At 37.2% G+C, this 27,616-nt stretch overlaps 2 protein-coding genes across 4 annotated transcripts; one reads left to right on the top strand and one right to left on the bottom strand.

Annotated features, from left to right (window-relative positions):
- Positions 1-6,247: 6,247 nt before the first annotated feature.
- Positions 6,248-7,299, top strand: LOC112720465 (probable calcium-binding protein CML32). The gene has a single exon (XM_025771419.3). It carries the CDS (start codon positions 6,375-6,377, stop codon positions 6,915-6,917), a length of 543 nt encoding a protein of 180 aa, XP_025627204.1. The 5' UTR covers positions 6,248-6,374; the 3' UTR covers positions 6,918-7,299.
- A 4,162-nt stretch (positions 7,300-11,461) lies between these two features.
- Positions 11,462-14,752, bottom strand: LOC112720464 (B3 domain-containing protein Os01g0234100-like). 3 transcript variants are annotated; one of them, XM_072206561.1, is made up of 8 exons: positions 14,629-14,752; positions 14,441-14,540; positions 13,847-13,906; positions 13,068-13,099; positions 12,825-12,984; positions 12,542-12,748; positions 12,368-12,458; positions 11,462-12,285 (listed from the first exon to the last, which is right to left on the bottom strand). In XM_072206561.1, exons 2-8 carry the CDS (start codon positions 14,537-14,539, stop codon positions 11,549-11,551), a joined length of 1,386 nt encoding a protein of 461 aa, XP_072062662.1. In that variant the 5' UTR covers position 14,540; positions 14,629-14,752; the 3' UTR covers positions 11,462-11,548. The 3 variants fall into 3 exon arrangements, with proteins under 3 accessions (XP_072062662.1, XP_025627203.1, XP_072062663.1); XM_025771418.3 differs by having other exon boundaries at positions 14,441-14,694; XM_072206562.1 differs by lacking the exon at positions 13,847-13,906 and having other exon boundaries at positions 14,441-14,698.
- Between the last annotated feature and the right edge of the window lie 12,864 nt (positions 14,753-27,616).

Here is a 27,616-nt window from a genome sequence, read left to right as displayed (position 1 = left end):
AAATTAAAGATAAAAAGAAAACATACAAAGTGCCGGAGGCAAAGTAAAATGCAGAAATTAAAACAAACAGGAAATTAAAAAGAAGATGAAGGAAGAAACATGAACGTAAAAGAGAAAAAGACGTAAAAGTAGAGGAATTTTATTAATAAAAACGGGAAAAAAGCAAAGTACAAGTGTTTGTGTTCAGAGAAATTACTTAAGATTCCCAATTTTACTCTGTGATGCCAAGGGGCTGAGAGCGTTTTTTGGGTTTCTAAGCGTTTTTCAAGAAGAACTGAACTGATTACAATATTTTCCTAAAACTCTATTTATAGACTAGCCTAATATCAGCTAACAGTTACCATTTGTACACCACTTACAGAAAATTTGAATTTCTTGTAACTGTTCCCGCACTTCTTACTTGATGTTAATTTCAAAATTTAAATAAATAACCAACTATCAAATGATATAATTTAATTTAAAATAGATATAAATATTATATATAGGAACATTACCAAATAACTAATTATTTTTTTTTATAATTTTCTTATAAAAATTATATTTTGCCTAACAAGATGCCCCCAAGATTTCTCACTTGAAGATATGTAATGATTGAAACTGAGAAAACTTAGTTGTTTATTGACATTTTTCTTATTTTTGATATTAAGAGTCAATTGACATTTTAGACACATCCGCTTGACAGATTAAATGCCTACTAGTAATAGACTTAACAGAATTTCTAAGTCTATAAAATTTTTTACATTAATAGTTGAACTGTCAATGGGGTCTATTCTTTTGTATGAAATTTTTAAGTGTGTCAAATGATATCTGTTCTAATTTCGGCACATTAAATGTGTATCAATTGACCTTTGTTTTGATCTTTAATATTTCAATTAAGAGTTTTTTGACACACACTTTCATTGTTTTAATTGACACAATTTTCCTAACTTCAGAAGTAACAAAATCTTAATTTCGTGAAGTCGTTTCTTTCATATGTTAAACTCTATGTGTCAATTAAATTTGATAAAATTTCTAATCCTATAAAATCTCCACACTAATATTCTAATAGTTTTGACTCCAAGTGCTAAGAGACTCAACAGAATTTCTAAGTTAATTAGGCTTTTATATTTATGAAGTACATACCCAAATGTCAATGAGAGATTATTTTTGTCCAAGATTTTGAACTTGATGCATTTTTTTTTAAATAAAACCATTCATATCTATTTTACACATCTCAATACTTTTAGGATTAAATGACTTGGTGTCAACTGTCAGTGGCTTGACTCCAGGATTATACATCCTAAACTCCACATGCATCTCATCATAGTAACATGTACTATTATTAGCAGGAACTTCTTCCACTCCTCCATCTTCGTTCCAGAAAATCAATTTTTGATGTAGAGTGGATGGAATAGCACCCATTCCATGAATCCAATCACGTCTCAAAAGCAAGTTAAAACCAGCTTTAGAAGGAATAACAACAAGTAGAGTTGGCCTATTGACAGAACCAACCTCAATTGACAGCAGAACCACACCTCTAACAGAAGAAGTCCTTCCATTAAAATCTGTTACCTCAATGCTACTTTTAATCAGCTCTTTTTCAGTCTTTCCAAGCCTTCCCATCATTCTTTCAGGCATGAGATTGACAGCAGCTCCCCGTCAACTAAAATCTTATTAACTATCATTCCATCAACACGAGCCTTGATATGCAATGGACGCAAATGCTCCTTGTCATTTTCAGTAGGTTTCTCAAACAATCCTCCATCACACATATTGTCATCTAGTAACAAGCATTCACTTCCAGGAAAGACATCATAACAATCATCTTCTAATGACTCTAATTTCCGCATTTGACTATACTCCTCAGGTAGTATTGACACCACAGCTATAGGTTGCTTAACACCAAATATTACTTCTAAGTTGTCATCAAGACCAGTGTCAAAATTATCAGTAATTAAATCTTCATCCTTTTCTCCCTTGTGTTCAACCATTACTTTCTTTCCAGCAAGATTCTTCTTTGCATTTTTATTGTATTTAGGGTGATTAGAAGAATTGCCTGTTTCTGCAGACTTGGCCATGGTTGGCAAAGGAGGAAAATCTACTCTGTGTTCCTTGTATGGATCCAAAGGAACATACTCAGGTATATTCTCTTTCTTCTCAAAAGTTGTAAAAGGAGAATATTTTGGAATATTTTGACAATTTTGCCAAGGAGAATAATTAGGAACCTGCTGCATGTTAGGATTATAACAAGAATAAATTGGCTTTGAGGGAATAGGCACAATTTTTGGAATATATATACTACCTCCGTCTTGTGCATGATTCATGTTCCATAACTGAGACTTATAGTACCTGGGCTTAAAAGGTCTAGGCTTCACCCATTTGTTTTTTCCTCTTGCAAAAGCAGTAGGTCGATTCTGCACATTTTTCACATTCTGGACCCATTTATTGTTTGAAATTTTGGTGGGAGGAACTCTTGTCTTTTGAGAAAATCCATCAAGTTTTTCATCAATCATGACCACAGTCTTCATCTTCTGGTTGATGGGTTGTACCCCAGTGTTGTTGACGCACTTGTTCAAAGGAGTTTGACCGCCCAACTTTTGTTTTTCCTCGGCTATCTTCCGCTTTAGCTCGTTAGTTTCATTTTCTTTTTCAGCAATCTTCTTTCTCAACTCAGTCTTTTCTTTCTCTTTAACTTTGTACTTTTCAAACTCTTTTGCAGCTTCCTTGTCAAAAACAGCATTGCACTTTGGGCACATGGCGATGGTGCTATCAGATTCTTTAATTCTCAACAAAAAATCTAACAAATCCTCACCAGGACGAGGATAAATTGGCTTCTTGTCTTGCTCAAAGATCCTCAGGTCTTTATTTTCATCTTTAGCACTAACCATTGTGGCATCAACTTCTACCATGTTGATTGACAAGTTGAATGGCTCAACATAATTTGAGTCAGCAGTAAATGGTTCAGTGTCCACCTTCAAAGTAGTTTTATCTTCAAACTTCAACCTTCCCTCCTCAATTGCTTTTTGTATCAAATTCCTGAAACGGACGCAATTATTAGTGGTATGTGAGAACACCTGATGAAACTTACAAAAAATTTTATTCTTTATTTCATTAGCTGAAGGCATCTTTTCTCTTTCTGGTAAAATAAGCTGTTTATCTTTTAATAAAACTTCAAATATTTGATCTGTCTTAAAAATATCAAAAGAATAAGTCTTATTTTCAGTTTTGGAATATGAAGAAACCTTTTCTTTTCCTTTAACAGGCTTCAAAGATTTGCATACATAAGGAGGATCCCCACGCAATTCAGCAATATAAACCTCTTTCTTATCTGAATCACTACTATCGGAAAAACAATCCACGATATGCAACCTTTTTAGAATTTTTTTTTGAAATTTTCTTTTTCTTTTTTAATTTATTTTATTTGTCTTACTCTTTCAGCTAACTGGAAAAGATCTAAAATATATTAATTGACAAGTTTCTCCCTAACTCCAAATTCTAACCCATTAGTAGCTATTTTGACAACTTCAGCTTCTGGAATCGGGGTAAAATATTTATTCCTCATGTTTCTAAACCATGCCAAATAGGTGTCAATGGATCCTCTCTCTGCACGTTTGACAGAGAATAAATCTGTAAGACTAACTTTTAATTCACCTCGGAAAAATTGATCATGAAAATTTTTTTTCTAGTTGTGCCCAAGAATGAATAGAATTTGGTCTCAAGTTGGAGAACCATGTAAATGCATTTTTTGTTAAAGAAGAAGGAAAATATCTCATCTTGAGATATTCATTAGAAGCTGCTTCCCCAATTTCAACAGTATATCGAGCAATATGCTCTACTGTAGACTCATTTTTCTCTCCAGAAAATTTTGTAAGAGATTTTGAAATTTTCCAGCCTCTTGGAAGCTCTGCTTGTTGGACACATTCAAGAAAAGCAGACACAAAATATGATCTATTTAAACAACCCACATTAAATTCCAAACGGTTTAAAACTTGTTCGACATTTCTTGCTAGATTATAATGCCCCCTAAGTTGTTTTGCCTAAGTCTTTCTAACATATCATCAGCATTTTGACCATGTCTAGGCATATGAACATCATAATTAGGAATTGCTCCACCGTTCTGATTGACATTATCAAATCTTAAACCTTGGTTGTCATTTTCTTCTAAATTTACCACAGTAGCAATCCTATTAACTTGCCTATTTAATTGTTCAATTCTAGTGTTTGTGTTTTCTAAAAGAGGATTTAAAACTGTCACCATTTGATGAGTTAACATGTTTACTAGATCATGGTGGCTTTCATCCATCTGTTGCCTAATATTTGCTAAAGATCCCACGGTTTGACTAGGTTGATTAACAGGCATTGCTCTTGACATGTCGGGAAATACAGGTCTGGAATTTTCTACCCTAGTGACACTAGTGACAGTGGATGTAGTAGAATTAGATGTACTATTATTTCCTGTATTAATAGAACGTGAAAATTTTTGTTGTGATACGTGTGAACCTGACGCCCCAGAAACAGGTACATTTGACATGCCATATGGATTTTGATAAATAGGATTTTGAAAAGTTGAGTAGAGAGGCACAGGCAATCCTTGTGTCACCATGGAGGGAACATACCCCGGTGGCAAGCCATATGGCGGCCACCCCACGGTATTTATGTGAGTTGTATTTAACCCTGTATGGGCATGATCAACGCCATCATGCCTCACTGACATCAAGGTAGGCTCTACGTTTGAAACCACAGGAGAATTTCCGGATTCATTTCCTCTAATCTCATCACTAGAAGTAGAAGAAGATGCTGCAGAAGTATTTGACATGTCAACTGACGCTGATTTCCTTGGCTCTGGACGCACGAACTTACCACTGCACAACCACATGCAAATTCAAAAACTCTTGATTTTTCTTTTGACAAATTACAATCTATTGACAAGGTCCCACTGGGCGAGCCAATTTGTTTTACTTGAATTTTTGTTCCATTGTTAACAACAAATAAATCAACAATTTTCGAGTTTTGTTTCACAATCTTAATTTAAGGAGCGAAAACGACTCCTTTTGTGGATGTCTCAAGGTCTCAATTGTAGTTTCGAAAGTAAAATTAAAGATGAAAAGAAAACATGCAAGGTGCCGGAGACAAAGTAAAATGCAGAAATTAAAATAAACAGGAAATTAAAAAGAAGATGAAGGAAGAAACATGAACGTAAAAGAGAAAAAGACGTAAAAGTAGAGGAATTTTATTAATAAAAACGGGAAAAAAGCAAAGTACAAGTGTTTGTGTTCAGAGGAATTACTTAAGATTCCCAATTTTACTCTGTGATGCCAAGGGGCTGAGAGCGTTTTTTGGATTTCTAAACGTTTTCCAAGAAGAACTGAACTGATTACAATATTTCCTAAAGCTCTATTTATAGACTAGCCTAATATCAGCTAACAGTTACTATTTGTACACCACTTGCAAAAAATTTGAATTTCTTGTAACTGTTCCCGCACTTCTTGCTTGATGTTAATTTCAAAATTTAAATAAATAACCAACTATTAAATGATCTAATTTAATTTAAAATAGATATAAATATTATATATAGAAACATTACCAAATAACTAATTATTTCTTTTTATAATTTTCTTATAAAAATTATATTTTACCTAACCACTTCATATAAATAATCAAATTTATTTATAATATTTTAATAAAATTTTCTATGGAATATCAAATATATATTTTTATATAGGTAATTTTTTTTTTGTGACTTTTATATAGGTATTTTCTCTCATAGTCTCGTACATATTGCAAGCGTACCGATGGATCGGTCTTCTTTCTTTTCTTTGTAACGAATCCCTCTATATTTTATGCATTATTTTGCAATGAATCCCTCTTTTTCTTCTTTCTTTTTTTAATTAATTTCTGTTGTGCTAAATTATTAGAATAACTTGATTAAATTTAATTATTAAAATAACTTGATTTAGCATCGTGGTATTTTCATAAAGTGATTGGTAACTGATTGGCCACTATTTTTTATTTATATGCAGCATGAATGTTTATCAATAAAGTGTTTAATGAATTATAGTTCAAATGACATAATATCCTAATGCTCACTTAAGAGGTCGCGAATTCGAGTCTCCAATTTTTGATAAAATAAATAAATAAAAATAAAAATAAAGTGATTAGAAAGCAATCCTAAAGAGCCACCTCACACTGCGGAAGAATCACGATGAGACGTAGCCGTTCAAGATTCTCATTTTACTATACATTTCCACTAATTAAAAAGCTTATCTCAACGGAATCCGAAGTTTATATATATATTCAAGCCTTCACTTAGTAGCAGCATTCACAAAACCAAAAACTTCTTTATCTCTTAATTAGTATTTATATAGTCATAAGTCCTATATTATAGATAGATAATTATGTCAGATTTGAGTTTCCTTCAGTTTCAAAGCGATAGTTCTATAGAAAAATCTTGTTCTCCACCCAAAAATTCATCCTCCAATTCGAGTTTCCAGCCAAAGGAAGAGGAAATAAAATGGGTGTTCGACAAATTCGACGCAAACAAAGACGGCAAGATCTCCTTTGAAGAGTTCAAAGCCGCGATTATCACCGTGGGTTGGAATCTCGGTGATGCCGAGGCTTTGAACTCGTTCAAGGCCATCGACACCGATGAAGATTCTTTCATCGATTTCGACGAGTTCATGGGGATGTTTAAGGGGGAGGATAACGATGACGAGAACGTGAAGCAGATGGAGATGAAGAGCGCTTTCCAAGTGTTTGATTTGAATGGTGATGGGAAGATTAGTGCGGAGGAGTTGTCCCAAGTTCTCAAGAGGCTTGGCGAAAATTGTAACGTTAGTGATTGTAAGAAGATGGTGATGGGTGTGGATGGTAACGGTGATGGGTTTATTGACTTGAATGAGTTCATGACCATGATGATGAGTGGCAACAAACTGCCTTAATTAAGTGGAATAAAATGATATTGGTGTTTCAACTACTATTTTAGTCACTGCTAAAATGGTTAGAAGAACCACTATGCTGTTTACAATTCAATATCAGAGACTCAAATAGTGCAATTGGAATTTCAATAATCAATTTGTATGGAGGCTAATTATTTCATTATCATAGGATAAAGAATGATTTCTACTTGGTAGAATCCATATATACTTTATTCTATAATGATACGAACAGATGAATCATCTTATCAATTCTCTCAAGAGTTGGAAAGATTAGCCTCTTGATATGGACATCATGCTCAAATATTCGACATGTGTTCCGTTTCACTTTAGGTCTCATAATTTGTTTTAACGAATAATACAAGTGTATCAACGTGCTTTGTTGTTCCATAAGTTCAAATAACTAAATAACATTATTAGTACGTGAAATAGACACAACTGCAAATTTCTTATGGTATGCATTTTTCAAATTGAACTGTAAGCGGTTCTTTGCAAGGATTCAATTTCCATATATGCACGTGCACTTAATAAATTAAGAATATGTATATTGAAATATTAGTCATTCAAACTAATTAAAAGAACAATAATTGTGATTTATTTTCGAACTGAAATTGAGTCTGAACTGATTTTATAAACAACAGCAAGTAAATTTGGTTTCTTTGCCAATATTTGTTGGTGGTGTTACTATATCTCTTGGTGTTTATTAGATACCTAGAACATAAAATTTGAAATGGTTTATTCTTGTTTTGTAATCTATGATTAGCTTCAGGAACCATTTTATTGGATGTTGCTGAATTGCTATAACTAGCGAATAGATGTTTCTGTAGTTAGAATTACTACTTCGAATGTTGGTTTGATATGGTATTAATTGATGTGGGTTTCATATTGCATCATCAACTATGTTTTATTGAGAACTCTTCTGATATTGCCTATGATGTTTGTACAGCCACTAGAACAGCCAAGGGAGGGAAACAACGGAAGAAGACAGATGCCTAGGTAAGAAAAAATCAATATACATACCTTAGTCTATCCATGGCATCCTGATAGAGTTATAGGCGTTCATATACCCATTTGCCGACTTAGATTTGTTTCGTGTGAGCCTAACAAAGTCTGTTTCACAGCAGGTTCATGATTTCATGTTGCGGATTTTGTCAAGTTGATGGTGACAATCAAGACAAATCCTCTGCATGGATGGTGCTCATGCTAGGCATTATGATGTTTCTTTTCTTTGTAAATTGGATGGTTCTGAATTTATTTTTTGATCTATCATATTTTAGGCATTTGAACTTTATATACTTAATTGAGAAGTGAATTGCTCGTGTTTTGTTAGATACTCCTAAGCAGGTTTCGTATGTTAGGTATTTTAAGATTCTCAAGCAATTAGTTTTCAATCTATGGATATCAATAGTTCATTAAGAAATGCACTGCATATTTATACTATTTCGTCAACCCTGATCGGTGTACAGTACACATTTGTTCATGCCTATGCTTAAGTTGCAGTTCTTTCCATTCACTAAGCGTGGTGTTAACTAAAATGAGGCATTATTTATTTTTTTTTATCACTGTTTTCTATTGCTGAAATTGTGACGTTGATGGCAGTTTAAGCTTTGCACTGCCTTCGGTCATAATCAATCTACACAGCCGGTTCGTTTATGGTGGCACCGGTGAATTTAACCAGGATTTTAATAGGATATTGCTACTGATAGGCACACGGATGTTACTTTTCCTTGTAAGTTGGATGATTCTAAATCTGTTTTCTCAACTATAATATCTTAGTCATTTGAACTTGTGAGTCCTTCATTCAGAAGTGTGTGGCTCGTGTTTTGTTATATACTCCTCAGCAGGTTTCATATGTTAGGTATTTCAGGATCCTCAAACAGTTAGTTTTAATTATTGTGGATGTCACGAGTTCATTAATGAATGCATTGCATAATTATACTATTTCGTCAACTCTGGTCGGTGTATTTTAATTGGATGTTGCTACTGATAGGCACGCGGATGTTTCTTTTTCTTGTAAAATGGATGGTTTTGAATATGATTTCTTTGTTTCATGTGTTACGCATTAACGACAGCGTGCATTTCATTGAGATATGAATGGCTTTTATTTTTTTCTAAATGGCAAATTTCGGGCCGGATTTAATACATTTATTTTTTTGCGAACAAATAAGTGATACCTCATTTCTTTAAAACCATAGTAACCAAATATTGGGGAACAATAACAACATTTGTACTTTTGATTCTTTTAATGAATACTTCATAACAGGATAAATGAAAGTGACAAAACAGAAAAATGAAGAGTTTATTCAGTTGTGTCTAAAGGACCGAGAAATCTAGCTAAGAATGACAAATTACTCATGCCAAGAAACCTGACTATAAATGCCTAAAAGAGTTCAACAGATTCATGAATCTGCCACCATCTGATGAATTCCATATAGTAGAATCCTCAAATCTGTTGTCTACAGAACCTTGACGATCATTATCTATTTGAAGGTCAACAACATCCTACAAGATCCACAACACAAAGAGAACAACATATATGAATCAGGAACACCATTCCATATAAAAAATTTAACATAGACGTCACTTCTGACACATACCGGTTGTGATTTCCTCTTCCTTTTTTCCATTGACTTCTTGATTGACTTATCTGCTCCAAGTCTCTTACCCTTCGGCCGTCCTTTGGTTTTCACCCTTGAGGGTCCCTGTATGTCATGTAAAATAACATCGCATGTGCTCCATGCATCGTATTCTGAGTCCCATCAAGAGTAGTGGAACGCATGCTGGCACAGTGATCAGTCAGCTTGAATTTCGCATCCGAAAGGGCAATATAAACTACCAATAATTTTGTCTTTTCTAACATAGATCTTACATTTCTTCTACACAACCCAATTAATTTCCATATCCACTATCTATGTCTATCTCTATTAGAATTTTTAGTATCAACGACATTAGTTAAGCATAGCCTTCTCCACAACCCAATGTATTCAATTGCAATCATACCTTATTAACATGTCCACTAGCAACGTCAACGTCAGTGTGCCACATTTTTTTCAAAGAAATAAATTTAAGAAACATCTAAAAAACATGGAAAAGAAACATTCACACTTCAGGTTCTCATATAACATCATGCAATTCAAGACTAACATATACAACATACAACATACCAAGGAACCCTCTTGATTAACAACGCCATCGTCATTCAATTCATCATTGCCTTCACTAGCATTGATCACTGTGCTATTCAGTTCCCCTTCCGGAAGTGAGTGTTCCATGGAGAATTTTTTTTCCCGAATATTTGCGCCGCGACGGCCACTTCTTCTTTTTAGAGTAAAAGCGGCACTCACCGAGGAAAAGCAAGGACGGAGCCCCGGTTTATATCATTTGATGTGGATGGTCTCAAGCAAGTGATGATGATCAACGTGACATGCATGCAAGGCATCCGGGGACGTGTTGCACCAACGGCGGCTTCTTAGTGAATGAAAAGCGACCCCCACGGTTGAAGAGTGACGACGGCGACACAGCTTGAGTAATTGGGTGAAGACGGTGGAGGAGTTAGGCGGCTATGCTTCTTGGGGGAGAGAAAAAGAATGACGGCGCTAGTTGGAAAGGGTAACCTAGGGCAGTGAAACTGAATGTTCAGCGCATCTGTTTCCGTGATTCTCTCCTATGACTATCGTATCTTCCCTCATGTTTTGTATGTTGTCAACAATAATTTAAAAAACAAATTAAATTATAAATTAATAAAATTAAATTAATTATAATTAACTATGTTGTTCCATTCTTGGCTGATTATTAGTTGGTTCTATATATTTTTTCTTTTTTTTATTATTGTTGGGTTGCAAAAGGAGGACCATTTATTAAAAAATTGTTATGATCTCTTAGAATCTGTTACAAAAATATTGTAGAAAGATTGTAATCATTCTAGATTGTCTTGCACAGTTAAAACTTAGAACGTTGAGTATTAAAGTTGAGACAAATTAGATCTAAGAGTATTTTAATTAGGGAATTAGCTTAATAAACGAACTAATTTTGAAGATAGACCATATAACTAAAAATAACTATGAGGCTAAGAACTTAGTTTCCAAACTAGAGCTAAAATCGAAGAAAATTGATTATTGATTTAACTTAACAGACAATATAAATTCTCTCATCTAATTTAATATTAAAGAATGGCCTAAATAAATTTTTAGGTCTTATATGTTACACTTCAGACTCTCTTTCACGTGAACATGTCATCATATGTCACCCATTGCATTGATACAATCATTACACGTAGCACTAACAGTTCATATTATCAGCCCACATTATTAGTATGTTATTAATGAAAAATGAGTCAAGGATTATCCTACATCACATTAACCAACATATTTTAGATATTTTTTGTGCAATTAAAATCTAGGAAACAATTTTAACGGGTACAATCAATGGCAAGGAGTATTTTAGTGTGTACTCATAAAAAATTAACGGGTACACTAAGTTGCGCTCACATTAGAGCATGTACTCACTATAATATAAAATTGAAGCATAATATAAGTTATAGATAGAATAAATTAACCAAGCCAAATAATGATGAGCCAACATCCCATTATATAAACAAGATTTACATTATTCTAGCACATAAAGAATGCAAGTTTGTTTCACCAAGGAGAAGCAACCTCTTTCTGAAACTTGTTTTGATGAGTTTCAGCTTTTTGCTTCAAACTCTTAATGTAAGCACTAAAATCCTTACAAGCTCCTTTCAAATCTTCCAGCTTGGACTCCATATTCTTTATTTCCGCATCTGCTCTTGAGTGTTGATTTTTATACTGGAAGTATCTCCTGGTTTCTAAGGCATCATCAGTCTCATATGCAATGCTCACCAATCGCCGCAACTTCACTCTCAAGAACTCAACATTCATGCCCATATGCTCAAAGGCAAGCAGGGTCTTGTCCCAATTCGAGAAGTCGAATCGTGGCGTAGCTAGCACGCTAACTTTGATGGCGTCCGCAATGTTTACAGTCTCGGTTATGATTCCAACAACTAGCTTATAGTTCAACCCCCTGGTGAGGTTATCATGAAGAAAAGCACGTTGGCTATAACATAGTTTGTAGTATTTGTTTCTAACCTCATTAGAGAACTCGGCATCTAATACCACACCATCCACTATGATGCTAAAGTTTTCAAATCCTTTGACATCTTTGAAGTCAAGCGTTCTAAACCCCTCAAATACTTCTGAGAGTGCTTCTTCGCTATCGTTTTCGGATTGCGCCGGTTGCACAGATTTATGCCCTGGCTTTGATGGCTTTTTCTTTTGGACGTCAATTGCGACAGATTTTCCGGGTTTTCTCTTTGTAATACTAGCATCTAAAGCATCATTCTCTGGGTTTTCTTTCTCTGAGAACACCAAGGAAGCAACTAAAGAATGTTAGCATACAATGTAAGAAGGCAAAGCATGGAGAAACAAAACAAGGCTTGCCTCTCTGCTTTTGTCTTGCATAACTGTCTAGATTCATAAGCGAAAGGGCCCCATCTACTTCCCTTAAATTATCTGCTCTTACTATATAAATCTGCAACAATAATTGTTTTAGTTTACAGAAATACACGCTCCATTTTGCTTTTAAGTAATAAAAAGAAAAATGAAAAGCATGACCTTAAACTTGGCAGGTTCAACTAACTGGAAGACCAAGACGTCACCCTCCTGCAACTTATGCACAGCAGAAAACTGTCTCCAACCAGCGCTCAATCCCGTTTTGCATGCGATGTACTTCATCTTGTATTCTTTGCCATATTCATCTTCCAAAGTCATCGTTGTATCCTTATCCGCCAAGTGCTTCTTACAGAATGCCACAGGCAGACCCTATATTCAAAATAACACATACACATTATTCCATGCCTCCAACATATTCTTAATTTATCCTCCAAACTTTGCTTACCATCCAGAAACAACTAGCAACATGTGATCTCACTAATGACTTCACAAAACTCGGGTATTCCGCTTGCAAACTCGATCGGATCTCTTCTGCTCGAATTACAGCAGATGACTTAGCCTCACCACGAGAGGATGTTGCTTCTGCTGTTGTACCCTTCATAGAGCTGGAACCCAAAATCAAATCTTAATTCGACAAACCAAAAACAAATGAAACAACTTGATAACTTAATTTGCATATAATATTAACCTTGCAAATTTTTGTGCCTCGCCATTTGTGACCTGTAGAAACATATTGACACAACTATCAATCACATGTATTATACATTGATGTAGAGTAAAAGCTGAAAATTAATGCATATATTCATTCTTACAAATTACAACAAGTTAGTGTTTGCTCAAATACAAAGAAAATATAAAGAAAAAATGTTGACCCTAAAAGGTACAGGGGATGTCAAGTTAGTCTTCCAAATAATTTGTGTATTATTTTTTCCCCATCAATTTAGTCCTCTCAGTGTAAAGCACTAATCAATTTATTGTGAAAGGTCCTAAAAACCCAAAAAAAAAAAAAAAAAAAAAAATAGAACTTCTATAAACTCTCTCTAAGGATGGTTTTCCAGAGTCAAGCTTCTTGTCTTGTCCAACAAGAAAGTAAGTTCATAATCCCTCTAAAAATCCTTGTGACGGCTTGTCTGTTCAGTATTATGATCTACTTGGGATGGGTAATTCCAAGTTTTTATCATCTCATAATTCCTCTAAATTTAACAAAATCACGAATCTTACAACTTTTTTTTGTAGCTAAACACTTATTAAATTTTGCATTGATGTTTCCTATATCTTAGAAAGACTAACTTGAGCCAATTCTTTTTTTTTTTTCCCCAAATAAAGAGTGCTTGCCTAGTAATTAGATATTCTTTATCATTTTGTTGTAATCTACATTGCTAGATACACAAATTAAACAAACTCATAGCAGGAAGATCTTCAAGTGTAACACATTAAATAACAACAATAAAAGGATAAAAATATTACGGGCTTTATATCCGAGTTTAAGACCTTGTTTTTGTTATCCGTGGCCTTGTTTTGTTTATCCTGAACAAAAAAAAAATTGCAATATATATCGGCTTCAAAGAAGGTATCAATATCACACTAGCATAGCAGGATCCTAGCATCAACTTGGTGAAAGAAATTATAAGACACCAAATAATAATAATAATGAGGCAAGAAAATTGGAAAAACTTACACCTTCAAAAACTTTTTAAATAATATTATTTTCGTCAATTCAACCTTTTGAATTGTAACAACATATCATATAGATTATTTGTACAAAATTTTGTTCAAAATAAAGAACATTAAGAATATAATTAGATAATAATTCATTTTTACATACATTTAAATATTACGTTGATTAGTCACCAAAAAAAAAAAAATATTACGTTGATTAAAAGTTTATCAAACAATGCTGCATTAATGCAAGATTTTATAGCTACGATTTATAACTAATAACTAATAATAATTGAAGATTCCTCTTATCCCAACAAATCCTATGCTATTCAACATCCAGAACATTAAACATGGCAATGAAAAACAAAATTTGAGAAAATAGAGATAGAGAAAAAGGAAAACCATCATGTTTATAGAAAACCTCCGTTGAGCTTGCTCATCTCCATAGAAACCCAGAGTCACAGTTTGTTCATCATGTTGTTCAACCTCCTTCTTCACCATCCTATCCACCATTTCCAAAATGCAAACTTAGAAAAAGGGCATACGGATTTTTGTGGTTTCTTCAATTGAATATAAGATCAACTGGCTACCGTTTTCATGTTTTCCAATGCAAGAAACAGAAACCGCAATGCAAAAAAGGATTGAGAGAGAGAGAGAGAGAGAGGGGCCAACAGGGCCCTGGTTCGTTTTGATCAAAAGAGAAATGCAAAGGTGTTATCGTTTGGTCCATTAACCATAACGTGCATGGCTATCATAATTTTGTTTCCTTATTGTTTCTTTTTTCTTTTCTTGTTTAGGTGTCTTTCGGTTTGCGGAAATCGTTGTTATTATAGCGGTTTTATACTTTTATTATCAATCCGCACTTTTTTAATTTAAAATGATGTTTTAATTTAAAACAAATTAAAATGTCAAATAAAATTGTGCTATTGAATTGGTTTTTAGCAGTGAGTAGTTATTCTTCCCTTTGTTTTTAATTAAGTGTCCATTTTTAATTGTTTATTTTGATAAGAAAAATTTGAAATGAATTGAATTTATAAGTTAAAAATTTAATGACAAAGTTGTTTATTCTTAATATCGATAACTATTCATTTTATACTACTTTACTGATGTGTTCTTTCTCACTAAAAAACTAATATTATATTTGATTTATCAAGAGGACAGTTATTTGTAAAAAAATAAAAGTTTAAAAGTGGATAACTAAATGAGAATAGGAGAGTAGGTGATTAAAAGAAACAATAAATGTTTGTTATCATTAAACAACAATTAAACCTGATCTCACTAAAAATGGTTGGCTACATATATTAAATAATATTATTGTACTCTATCATATATTATATTTAGATAGAGAAGGTTTACATATCTTTTTTGATTATCTCTTGTACAGTTTTTTTTTTAGTTTTTTTTTATTATTTATTAAGTGTCCTTTTATTTGATCTATTTTTTTTATTAAATAATCTATCGATCTTTTCCTCATATTTTTAAACCAACTGAGATAAAAATTTATCATTTTTGTTATATTCTTATTTCTTATTGTGTCCATCCGTATGATACTCATCCATTTAAATATCTTCATCTTTGTCATAGTAGACATATATTCATACTCATCTTTAATATTAGTTCCATAGTATCTTAGATTAAGTTTTAGAGGAAAGCTAGGGGGCCAAAAGTTTTGTGATTTGTAGCCATCAAATAGCCATCAATGATGGTTTTAATGGTGTGAGATGGATGTGAGATTTCATCCAATGGCTCACTTTTCTTTGCTGGTTACATGCTGGCCAGAATTTAACAAAGTTGCTGGCCCCCTAGACTTTTCCTAAGTTTTAATAAGGGTTAAATATTTTTTTCGTCCTTAAGGCTGCATTTGTTTCTGAGAATAAGACAGGACAAGACATTAAAAACAGGACAGGATAAGACACTGATGGACAAAAATACAAAATTCTATGTTCTTGTATTCTTTTTGGTGATAAAACTAGAACAAATTATGAAAATCCAATTTATTCTCATTCTTTTTATTCAAAAAATTTGAGATGAAAAATATAATAATAAAAAATATAATTATGAAAAATTAACAAGAATAAAAAAAATGAAAAATAAGTTGTGTCTCTCTTGTTAGTGTATCTGTGCCCTTCCTGTCAGGATGAACACAAAATACACTAATTCAGTGTCTCTGGACACATTGTCTCTGTCTATGTCTCTTCTGTCAAACACGATTTTGTGTCCCTGTCTCAGTGTCCTGTCTCTGTAAACAATCGCAGCTTGAGGTCTGAGGTAAAAATCAAAATCGTGGCCGACGTTTTTTTCTTATTAAAATGATCCTCAACGTTTCAAAACGTTATAAAATCATCTTTTTCTACTTTAATTTTATTATCTTGACCAAATTACCCTTAATAATTAATAAAAATAATATTAAAAAATAAAGACAAAACAACCCCCACCCCGTCCGCGTATCTCTTCACTTTCTTTCCTTCCATCCTCTTCTTCCTACCCCTCTCTTCGGAACTTCCCTCCCAACCATAACCCCAATTCTTCTTCTCTCTCTTTCCGCCATCGTACTATCTCTGCCCCCGCCTCCTTCTCCACCTTCTTCTCCCCGACGAGGTCCACAACCTCGCCGCCCAGTCCCACGTCGCCGTCTCCTTGGAGATCCCCGACTACACCGCCGATATCGTCACCACCGGAGCCCTCCGCCTTCTGGAGGTCGTGCACTCCCACATTTCCACCACCGGGCGATCGCACAAGATCACACGCAAAGGTGAGAATTTTGTGATGTGCAAGATCACGCGGGCCGTGGGCTGAATCAAGATCGACGTCGAGCTCCATCAACCAACAGCTGCCATAGTACCAGCAGCAGTAAATTCCGACACCGTCACTTCCTTCTTCCTCTTTTTATTTATTTTATTTTTTTTATTTTTGAAGAACATAAACATCATTTCTGTCTTTTTATTTATTTTTTTATTTCCGTTGCTGATTTTGGATCTGAAGTTGCGGCTGATGATTGTTGAATTGTTGTTAAATGTAAAATTTCTATTGATTTATTTTGTGGTTGTTATTGATGAAATTGCTGAATTTGTTGTAGTTGAATTTAGTTGTTACTGTTGTTGAATTTAGTTTGTGAGTGAAGAATTTTTTGTTGTTACGGTTGTTAATGGTAAGGGTGTGGAGAATTTTTGGTTTAAGGAGGGAAAAAAATTGGAGTTTTGGGGAAAGAGAACGGGATGGAGAGGGAACAGGAAAGAGATATCGGGTGGGGGTGGGAGTGGGGAAGGGAATAGGAAAGAGATATAAAGATAATTTGGTCAGAAAAATAAAATTGTGATAGAAAATGATGATTTTATAATGTTTTATAACGTTAAGGATAATTTTAATAAGAAAAAAAGGTCGGAAACGATTTTGATTTTCACCTCAAATCTTAGGGACCAAAAAAAGTACTTAACCCTTTTAATAATTAACAAATTTAAATATAATTTAATAATTTCATTATTTTCTATTTAACGTTTACTCAAATGTGTAATGTAGTAACAAATTTTTTTTTTAAAGTAATATAAGCAAACTAAATGAAATCGGTACCTAAGAAAGAGTAAAATAACCTCAAACAAAATCTAAGTAAACATATCATCTCAAAAGTAGTACATAAGTGAAAGCATTCTCAGAAACACCACCTGATACGTCACCTGTATCCTCGATCGCCCGGCATACTCGGCAGACAAACATTCCAGGCCGACGTTATATCAACCGCCCGATAAGCTCGGCACGTACGAGAATAAGTTCGGCCTCAGTCATTCGAAGAAATAGGAAACGTGCTCAACAAACTTAATCACTGAAACAGAATAATGTAACCAACCTACAAACTATGACTTATCCACTAACGGGTAAAAACAACTCCTATAAAACCGAGCTAATATCCTCGGTTAAGGTTCAAGTTCTATCACTCTCAATCTTCTACTCTTTGCTTTAAACTCATTTACTGAGGATCACTACTAACTTGAGCGTCGGAGTATCTTGTGCAGGTATTCCCGCCGCAGTGTTTGATCTTGGCCGACGCAAAGCTCTTCCCCTTTATTGGCGATCTACTCGGAAGCGCTTAAGCTCGGCCTCCCTAGTGTTCGGACGAACCACTTGGCGCCCACCGTGGGACCCGAATACATCTAACCCCACCTTTTCCTTTGTTTAGTCTTCTACTCTATTTTGCAGGATTCCCGATCCTCGAACATGGCTGACAAGGAAAGTCCACAACTTTCACAGGACGACTTCCTGGCTCGAATCACCGAGCTTCAGGCGGAAGTACGAAGGATAGCCGAACTGTCTACACAGAACAATGGAGAAACCTCCAAAAGCTCGGCTCAAGACACTACAGACCCTCTAAACATCATCCCGCCAAAGGAGAAGCTCACCCTCGACAACCCTTTCTCCGAGGAGATTGCAAATTACCAGATGCCAAAAAATTTTACGCTGCCCACAGCACTAGAGCCATACAAGGGTTTCGGCGACCCCCGAGCCCACGTGAAGAAGTTTCAATCAATGATGTTCTTCAACGGCCCTAACAATGAGCCCGTTCTCTGCCGAGCATTCCCCACCTACTTAGATGGAGCTGCGTTACTCTAGTTTTCTAAACTCTCTGCATGTTCAATCTCCTCCTTTGAAGATCTCGCTAAGTCGTTCATTGATTATTTTGCCGCATCAAGAATCTACGTGCACGGATCGGACTATCTCGGCACCATCAAACAAGGTCAGCACGAGAGCCTGAAGGACTACATGACCAGATTCGCTGACGCCACTATGGAGATCCAGGACTTGGACCCGGCCGTTCACCTGAACGCCCTCAAGGCCGGCCTTAGGCCCGGCAAATTCAGGGAGACCATTGCCATAACAAAGCCAAAGACCCTAGAGGAATTCCGAGAAAGGGCGGCAGGCCAAATGGAGATCGAAGAACTCCGAGAAGCCCAAAAATCGGACAAACAACCACATCGGAGAGACGAAGAAAGAACTTTCAGATCGCCAGGCAGTAGAGACATTAAGAAGCCTTCCAAGCCCGCATCAAAATACAACACATACACCAGATTCAATACCAGAAGAGAAAACATCATCAGAGAAATCCTGAACGCCAAAATCATAAAGCCACCAGCTCGAGCAAGAAACTACCAGGACCAAAGGTTCGTGGATAGGACAAAACATTGCGCCTTCCACCGGAAGTTCGGTCACACCACGGACGACTACATCGTCGCGAAGGACCTCCTGGAAAGGCTGGCACGCCAAGGGCTCTTGGACAAATATATCGAGAGCCGGAAGGGCAAAAGAGGAAACTCGGACAGAGTAGAAAGCAAACAAGCAGTGACAGACGACAGCAAAAAAGAGAGGACGACTCCTGATCCACCAAGGGGAGTCATTAACCACATATCAGGAGGATTCGCAGGCGGAGGTGAAACAAGCTCGGCCAGAAAGCGAAGCTACAGGACGATGTTAGCAATCGAGGGAAGCATACAACCAAAGAAGGACAAAGACCCAGACGTCACCATATTCTTCAACCAAACAGACTTCAGATCGTCAAGCCCTAACCTCGACAACCCTGTGGTAATTTCCATCCAGATCGGAGAACTATTGGTAAGAAAAACGTTACTGGACCCAGGTAGTAGTGCTGATATTTTATTTTATTCTACCTTTACAAAGATGAAGTTATCAGAAAAATTGATACAGCCCTCCTCGGGAGAACTAATTGGGTTCTCCGGAGAGAGAGTCCCCATCATGGGACACATATAGCTAAAGACCACAATGGGAGAAATCCCTATGTCAAAGTCAATTGATATTCAATACCTAATAGCGGACTGTTACAGCCCTTATAATATTATATTCGGGAGACCCGCACTGAATATATTCAGAGCGGTGGTGTCCACATTACACCTGTGTGTTAAGTTCCCAGTGTAGGAAAACAAGATAGCCACAGTGTACGCCGATCATCAAGAAGCTCGGCAGTGCTACAACGCTTGCCTAAAAACAGTTCCAACAAAACAAGAAGCTCGGCCCCAGGTTCAGGCAATCCACACTTCTGCCGACATAGCGACACTAGCTGACCTAGACCCAAGAGAAGATCTCAGCGAAAGACCTCGGCCAATGGACAACCTTCAACAAATAACACTGACAGCAGATGACAAGCAATACACATATATCGGAGAAGCATTAGAAGGGGAAGACCGAGCAAGACTCATTCACATACTGCGTAAGAACGCCGACCTTTTCGCATGGACACCAGATGATATGCCCGGAATAAACCCAGAAGTCATCTGCCACAAGCTAGCAATTGATAAAACAGTCCGACCAGTTGCACAGAAGAAAAGGAACCTCGGAGAGGAGAAAAAATGAGCAGCACTCGAGGAAACCCAGAAGCTCCTCAACGCAGGTTTCATCAGAGAAATTCGCTTCACCACATGGTTGTCCAACGTGGTAATGGTAAGGAAGAACTCAGGTAAATGGCGCATGTGCGTCGACTTTACAAACTTAAACAAAGCTTGTCCTAAAGATGCATATCCATTACCTTGCATTGATAAATTAGTTGATAACGCCTCTAGTTTCAAAGCTTTTGAGTTTTATGGATGCATACTCTAGCTATAACCAGATTCTAATGCACCCAGAAGACCAAAGCAAAACAGCTTTTATAACAGAACATGGGAACTTTTGTTACAAGATAATGCCTTTCGGCCTAAAGAATGCAGGTGCGACATATCAAAGGCTAATGGACAAAGTTTTCCAATAGCAGATAGGCCACAATATGGAGGTCTATGTAGACGATATGGTAGCAAAAACACCTATGCAGGGGTCACACTGTGACGACTTAGTAGAAATCTTCAAACAACTCCGAGCATATAACATGAGACTCAATCCAGACAAATGTGTGTTCGGAGTACAAGGAGGGAAGTTCCTTGGATTCATGTTAACGTCTCGAGGCATCGAGGCTAATCCAGAAAAATGCAAGGCCGTACTGAACATGACAAGCCCAAAAACGGTAAAAGAAGTCCAGCAACTCGCAGGGCGAATAGCTACCTTATCACGTTTCCTACCTGCAGTGGCAAACCGATCTTATCATTTTTTCCAGACATTCTCTAAAGGCAAGAAGTTCACCTGGATAGACGAATGTGAGAACTCTTTTACTGAACTTAAACAGCACCTAACATCGCCACCAATCCTCCAAAGACCAGAGACAGGTAAGCCACTGTGTTTATACCTATCAATTTCTAACCATGCTATAAGCTCGGTATTAGTAACAGAAACAGGAAGAAAGCAAAACCCAGTATACTTCATCAGTAGGGTGCTACAACCAACAGAAACAAGGTACCCGAAGATAGAACAATTGGCGCTAGCACTAATCACCACGGCAAGAAGACTGCGGCACTACTTCCAGAGCCACACAATCATAGTACGAACAGACCAACCGCTAAGGCAGATATTAACCAGACCCGAGCTCGCCGGCAGATTAATAAAATGGGCGATTGAGATCTCCGAGTTCGATATCCAGTACGAACCAAGGAAAACACTAAAGTCACAGGTGCTAGCCGACTTTATATCAGAGATGACTAATGACACACAAAATACAGAGGTCAGTTGGAGCATACATGTGGATGGAGCATCAAACAAAGAAGGAAGTGGAGCAGGGATACTACTAAAAGAAGGAGACAAAGTGGTGGCTGAGCAGTCACTGCAGTTCCGCTTCAACGCAAGCAACAATCAGGCAGAATATGAGGCCCTACTCGCTGGACTGAAGCTCGCCCGACAACTACAAATACCTCAAATAACAGCCTACTGCGACTCTTCATTAGTGGTACATCAAATAAAGGGCAAATTCCAGGTAAAAGATCCTCTGTTAGAGAAATATTGGCTCATAACAAAGGATCTGATTTCAAAGTTTAACAAATTTGACATTATTCACGTAAACCGAGAACAAAACACCAGGGCCGATGTGTTATCTAAGCTAGCCACAACTTGGCAAGCCAAAAATACATCGGCACTGTCCCAGCTAACACTTGACAAACCGAGTTTTGAGCAGGATACAATTCTGAGTATTATACAGGTCCCAGATTGGCGAACACCTTTCCTCAATTACATCACCACTGGGGCAGTACCAGATGATGAACCGAACTTGCCACTATTTTGAAGAAGAGCAAGCTTCTACACAGTGCTCGGAAACACCCTGTACAGACGAGGAAACTCCCAACCGCTCCTCAAATGCATTAGCAAGGAGGAGGCCGAGGATGTGATGGCAGAAACACACGAAGGGGTCTGTGGCAACCACATTGGCGGCCGAGCATTAGCGGCAAAGATTCTGCGAACAAGATACTATTGGCCTACGATAAAGAGGGACTGCATCTCGAAAGTCAAGGCATGTGATAATTGTCAAAAACACGCCACCCTCTTAGAGACCCCGGCCGAGGAGCTCCATACCCTAGAGGTAACCTGGCCTTTCGATAGGTGGGGATTGGATATCCTTGGACCTTTCCCGAAAGCGCCAGGCCAGGTAAAGTTCCTCTTGGTGTCAATAGATTATTTCTCTAAGTGGATAGAAGCACAACCACTAGCGCATATAACAGCAGAAAAAGTTCGATCTTTTTTATGGAAAAATATCATATGCAGATACGGTAACCCAAGAGAGATAATCTCGGATAACGGGAGGCAATTTACAGATCATAAGCTCGCTGCCTTTCTTACAAATTTTAACATCAAACATCACTTCAGCTCAGTAGAGCACCCGCAAACTAACGGACAAGTTGAATCAGCTAACAGAATTATCTTGCAGGGATTAAAGAAAAAGCTCGGCAAAGCTAAAGGAGAGTGGGCCAACCTCATTCCAGAAATTCTATGGAGTTACAATACCAGCATTCAATCTGCCACAGGAGAAACTCCTTTCAAGCTAGTATATGGCACAGAAGCACTCATCCCAGTAGAGGTCAGCGTCTCAACATTAAGAATCGAGCTCTATGATCAGTCCAACAATCTACAAGCTCGGACAGCCGAATTGGACCTTGTAGAAGAAGACAGAGACATTTTCGCCATAAAACAACGAGCCAGAAAACGATACCTAGAGAGAAGACACAGTAAAAGAGTAGTTCACAGGTCTTTCAACAATGGAGACCTCGTACTCAGACGAACAGAAGAAGCTCGGAAACCTCCAGCACATGGCAAACTAGCAGCCAATTGGGAAGGACCTTTCCGAGTTCTTCAAAATCTCGGAAAGGGGGCTTACAAACTAGAAACCCTTAAAGGAGATCAGCTTCCAGGAACATGGAATGTCTCCTCCCTAAGGGAATATCAGTCATAATGAGGTCTGTGAATTCGCGAATGATGGTACTCTTTTTCCCCTCCAAAGGTTTTCTCCCAAAACACATGGGTTTTACTCGGAGAGGGTTTTAATGAGGCCAGACGCCACAAATCATTACACCGATGTACCTTGTATTACAAACCAAGACATTTTTTACATTGGCCGTTACCATACATGAACATTTCAAAATTAATCCGAGCTTCATACTCGGAAACTAACATGCGCATCCCGAGCATAATACTCGGAGAAGTACAAACAAACACAAACAGTCACCAAGTTATTCAAGCGAAATCTTAAAGGCTCATCCAAACACAAGCCCTATGTTAGCGCTTCTGCTTTCCTTATTTACAATTCAATCAGACAAAGCATGGCTCCCACCATCTTCAATACACACATGCAATCGTTTTTCACATAACGATATACCATTATAACTTATCAAAAATATAAGATTTCATTAAGCAACATAAGTCATTTTTCAAACCGAGCTAAATGCTCGGAACCCAAAATGTCACTACCGAATACAATACTCAGAAACCATTCAAAAGGCAAAACAGCCATAAGTTACAATTCTACTACACCACATACAAAATAAACAGAACAAGTGCAAAAGCCTAATCTATCTTATCACCCATGCTAGATCCCTCGCTATCGCTTCCAGCAACACTCTCATCCTCCACAAGTTTGCCATTCACAACTACCTTCATAACATCAAGCTTTGAAGAATCAGCTTCCGGATACAACACCTTGACCTGAGAAACAGCACGGTCAAACCCTTGAGCAAAAGCCTCATAAATCCCGCCTTCCGACTCTTTGATCCGAGAAGAAAGCTGATCATTCTCAGATTCCACAACCTTCAATTTTTCAGACGAGGACTTTTGGAGTCTTTTCTCATCGGCCAACTCCAACTCCTTCTTCTCTATAGAAGCAACAAGCTCAGCAATTTTCTGATCTTTCTCCTGAATGATCCCAGACAGCTCTTCTACATGGGAAGCTTCAGTCTGCTCCCGATCCAGGACAAGCTCCTGTGCTCGGCCAATGGCAACAATCCGGGCACCAATCACCTACGAAAATAAAATAAGTTAATAAGAGACATCAACAAAAAGCCACAACCTTAACAAAATAACCTATAACTGAAGAAACCGACTAACACCAGCTCGGCCAACTTCCTCAATCATTTTCATATCGTCCGGAAAGCAACACAGTTCGTCAGCCATAGTACTGAAAGGGTACAACTTCGCCCACAGAGACCTAGCATGCTCATTCTCATCATAACCATGAAGCCTTTTCTGCGACTCATATGCAGACTCAACCTTCTCCAAAATCATAGAAGACTCCTCCTTACCCTCCAAAACCTCGGCAAGGCTGCCCTGAGCTTGTCCCCTCTTCCTTTTATGTTTTGGCCCAGGACCATGTTGAATCAAGGCAGCTAAACCTTTCCCAGCATTTGAAGACACCTCTTTTTCACCTTTCTTACGTTGGTTGAAGTAAGACTTCAGACCGGCAGTAGTGATCGCAGGAGCTTTCTCGGCTGTAGAACGAAAATACACAAATCAAAACCAGGAAGAACACCTTACAAAAGAAGGAAAGAAACACGGCAAATTAAATTACCTATGTGATCATATACAGCCTGCCTATCAGTATCCCATTTCAACATCTCGGCTATCAACAACAACCCCTTCGGACCCAATGACTTAAATAAGAAGCTCATCATAGTATCGTCATCTGGATGCCTATCATCTACGTCTAACACCTGATAAGGCTCGGGACACCAAGACAAGGGAAACTTTTCGACCAAATGCTCGTTCAGATAGAAAGGAAACTCCTCGGGTACACTCCTCACCTTAACAAACATCGACTTAAAATCCTTAAACGAAGATTTATAAAGACCAAAGATAGCTCGACGAGGATAACTGCTAAGATTTACCCACAACCTACGTCCCACCCCCTTAGCCTGAAACAACGAGAAGAAAAGCCTCAATGAAGGGGGTGCTCCAGTAACTCCATCAATACCTCGAAAGCCCGTACAAAGCCCCAGGAATTAGGATGCAACTGAGTAGGGGCGCAGTTCAGCCAGTATAAAACCCCACACTCAAACTCAGTAAAAGGCAATCTGACCCCCAACTCAGTAAACAAACAACTGTACATATAAAAGAAAGACCAATCCTTCAATTGATCACAGACTCAGTCCTCTTTACCACAGGGCAACAACTCTATCCTAATGTTACTACCCTTCCTAACCCACAAATCTGACCCAAATAACTTTACTGACTCCTTATCATCAAACTGAGACGCATATCCCCTCACCCTGGCATCAACCCACCCACACGGATCAACAGCATCACAATTCTCCATACCAGACAAAGAAAGAATAAAGCATAAAAAGTAGAAGAAAACACAAATTCAGCACTGACCTTTGCTAGACATTCTCAGACAGGAAATCAAACCAACCTCCTTTTCTCCAGAAAACAGCAGCAAAAAGAAACTACACAAACCAAAGGTAATAGAGAAATAACTCTGGTAAACTAAACGGTTACACAAACCCTTGCATTAAATCCTCATCGTCAAAAAAAGAGAGGCATTTAATGGCCACGAAATCCAACGGGTAGGGGTGCCTAGGAATGCGGGGCACGTTTCACGTCAATCATGTCAAATGGCGCAGGAAACGAAGCAACTATTAAACACACAAGAAAACGTTTCAAAGTCCAAACAGAACCAAGCCGAGCTTGGGGGCTGCAAGGAAGGAACATAATAGACAAACTTGGCGACCGAGATATACGACATTAGTTTTGAAAGCTCGCCTTAGTCCTGTCCAAACCAAGGCAAGCTTGGGGGCTATGATACGTCACCTGTATCCTCGGTCGCCCGGCATACTCGGCAGACAAACATTCCAGGCCGACGTTATATCAACTGCCCGATAAGCTCGGCACGTACGAGGATAAGTTCGGCCTCAGTCATTCGAAGAAATAGGAAACGTGCTCAACAAACTTAATCACTGAAACAGAATAATGTAACCAACCTACGAACTAGGACTTATCCACTAACGGGTAAAAACAACTCCTATAAAACCGAGCTAATATCCTCGGTTAAGGTTCAAGTTCTATCACTCTCAATCTTCTACTCTTTGCTTTAAACTCATTTACTGAGGATCACTACTAACTTGAGCGTCGGAGTATCTTGTGCAGGTATTCCCGCCGCAGTGTTTGATCTTGGCCGACGCAAAGCTCTTCCCCTTTATTGGCGATCTACTCGGAAGCGCTTAAGCTCGGCCTCCCTAGTGTTCGGACGAACCACCACCTATATTCCATGTGCAATAAATGCTCACCTCATAAATATGTCAAAGTAAAACACGTGTTTTCGCACCAATGTTTGAAAATCAATGTTCAAAGTAACTTTTCTCTCATCTATTACAAGTATAGTATGAAGCTACTATAAAATTATAATATTTTTGTTAGAAAGGTTAGAAAAAAAGATTTATGTATATTTAAATTGTATGACATGATACAATATATAATGGTATTTATAAGTATAAAGATAATCAAAATAATAAAAATATAATATCTTATAATAAATATACAGAGATGTTAAATAATGCTCATTGATCCTAATATATTCTAATATCTTTTATCAAATTCAAATGACAACTTAAATTTAAAACTTATTAAAAATAACAGAATAAAAAAATGCAGTAACTGACAGAACAGATATAGACAAAACTGTTAAAATGAAGTGCAGATAAAACTGTCGAAAGAGTGATGAACTACCAAAAAAATTGGAGATCTATAAGAGAGATGGCAAACTACTAAAAAACTGCTGAATAGGTGGCAAATTATTAGAAAGATGATGAACTACCAAAAAACTGCAGAAATGGTAGCAAACTATCAAAGGGATGACGAATTGTTGGAAAGGTGATGAAGAGCCGAAAAGTATAATACAAACAGAATGGTTAAAAAGCAACTAGTTTCTCCATAAAAATTGTAAATATACATCAAAAATGTCAAAACAGCAAAATCAGGACAAAAATCGCAAAAACAGAGGACAAAATGAAAAAAAAAGACACCAAAAACCTTAAAAGGAGTCCACACAGAGATACACTTCAGCAAACACATCAACTACTATATCAATAGCATGGAAGCCACATGTTAACACCTAAGAGGACGTGTGAGACACGTTAATAGCTGACTTAGCCCTAGTCAACGCGCGGTCCACACAAAAGCAGGTCGGGTAGACATACGAGTTGCGTGTCGAGTCGGTTAGAGGGACAGGTCGCAATAACGGGT

Source organism: Arachis hypogaea, chromosome 11 (assembly GCF_003086295.3).
Source record: "Arachis hypogaea cultivar Tifrunner chromosome 11, arahy.Tifrunner.gnm2.J5K5, whole genome shotgun sequence".
In the NCBI taxonomy this organism is placed as follows: domain Eukaryota; kingdom Viridiplantae; phylum Streptophyta; class Magnoliopsida; order Fabales; family Fabaceae; genus Arachis; species Arachis hypogaea.
This window is presented reverse-complemented; position numbering and strand designations above follow the sequence as displayed.

Excerpts from the sequence above, each read along its gene's own strand:
- LOC112720465 (XM_025771419.3), top strand. The coding sequence starts at position 6,375 with ATGTCAGATTTGAGTTTCCTTCAGTTTCAAAGCGATAGTTCTATAGAA.
- LOC112720464 (XM_025771418.3), bottom strand. The coding sequence starts at position 14,551 with ATGGTGGATAGGATGGTGAAGAAGGAGGTTGAACAACATGATGAACAA. Across the intron at positions 13,907-14,440 it reads GGTTTTCTATAAACATGATG|GATAAACAAAACAAGGCCAC; the intron begins GTTTTCCTTTTT and ends TTTTTTGTTCAG. Across the intron at positions 12,749-12,824 it reads TTGCTAGTTGTTTCTGGATG|GGTCTGCCTGTGGCATTCTG; the intron begins GTAAGCAAAGTT and ends TTTTGAATATAG.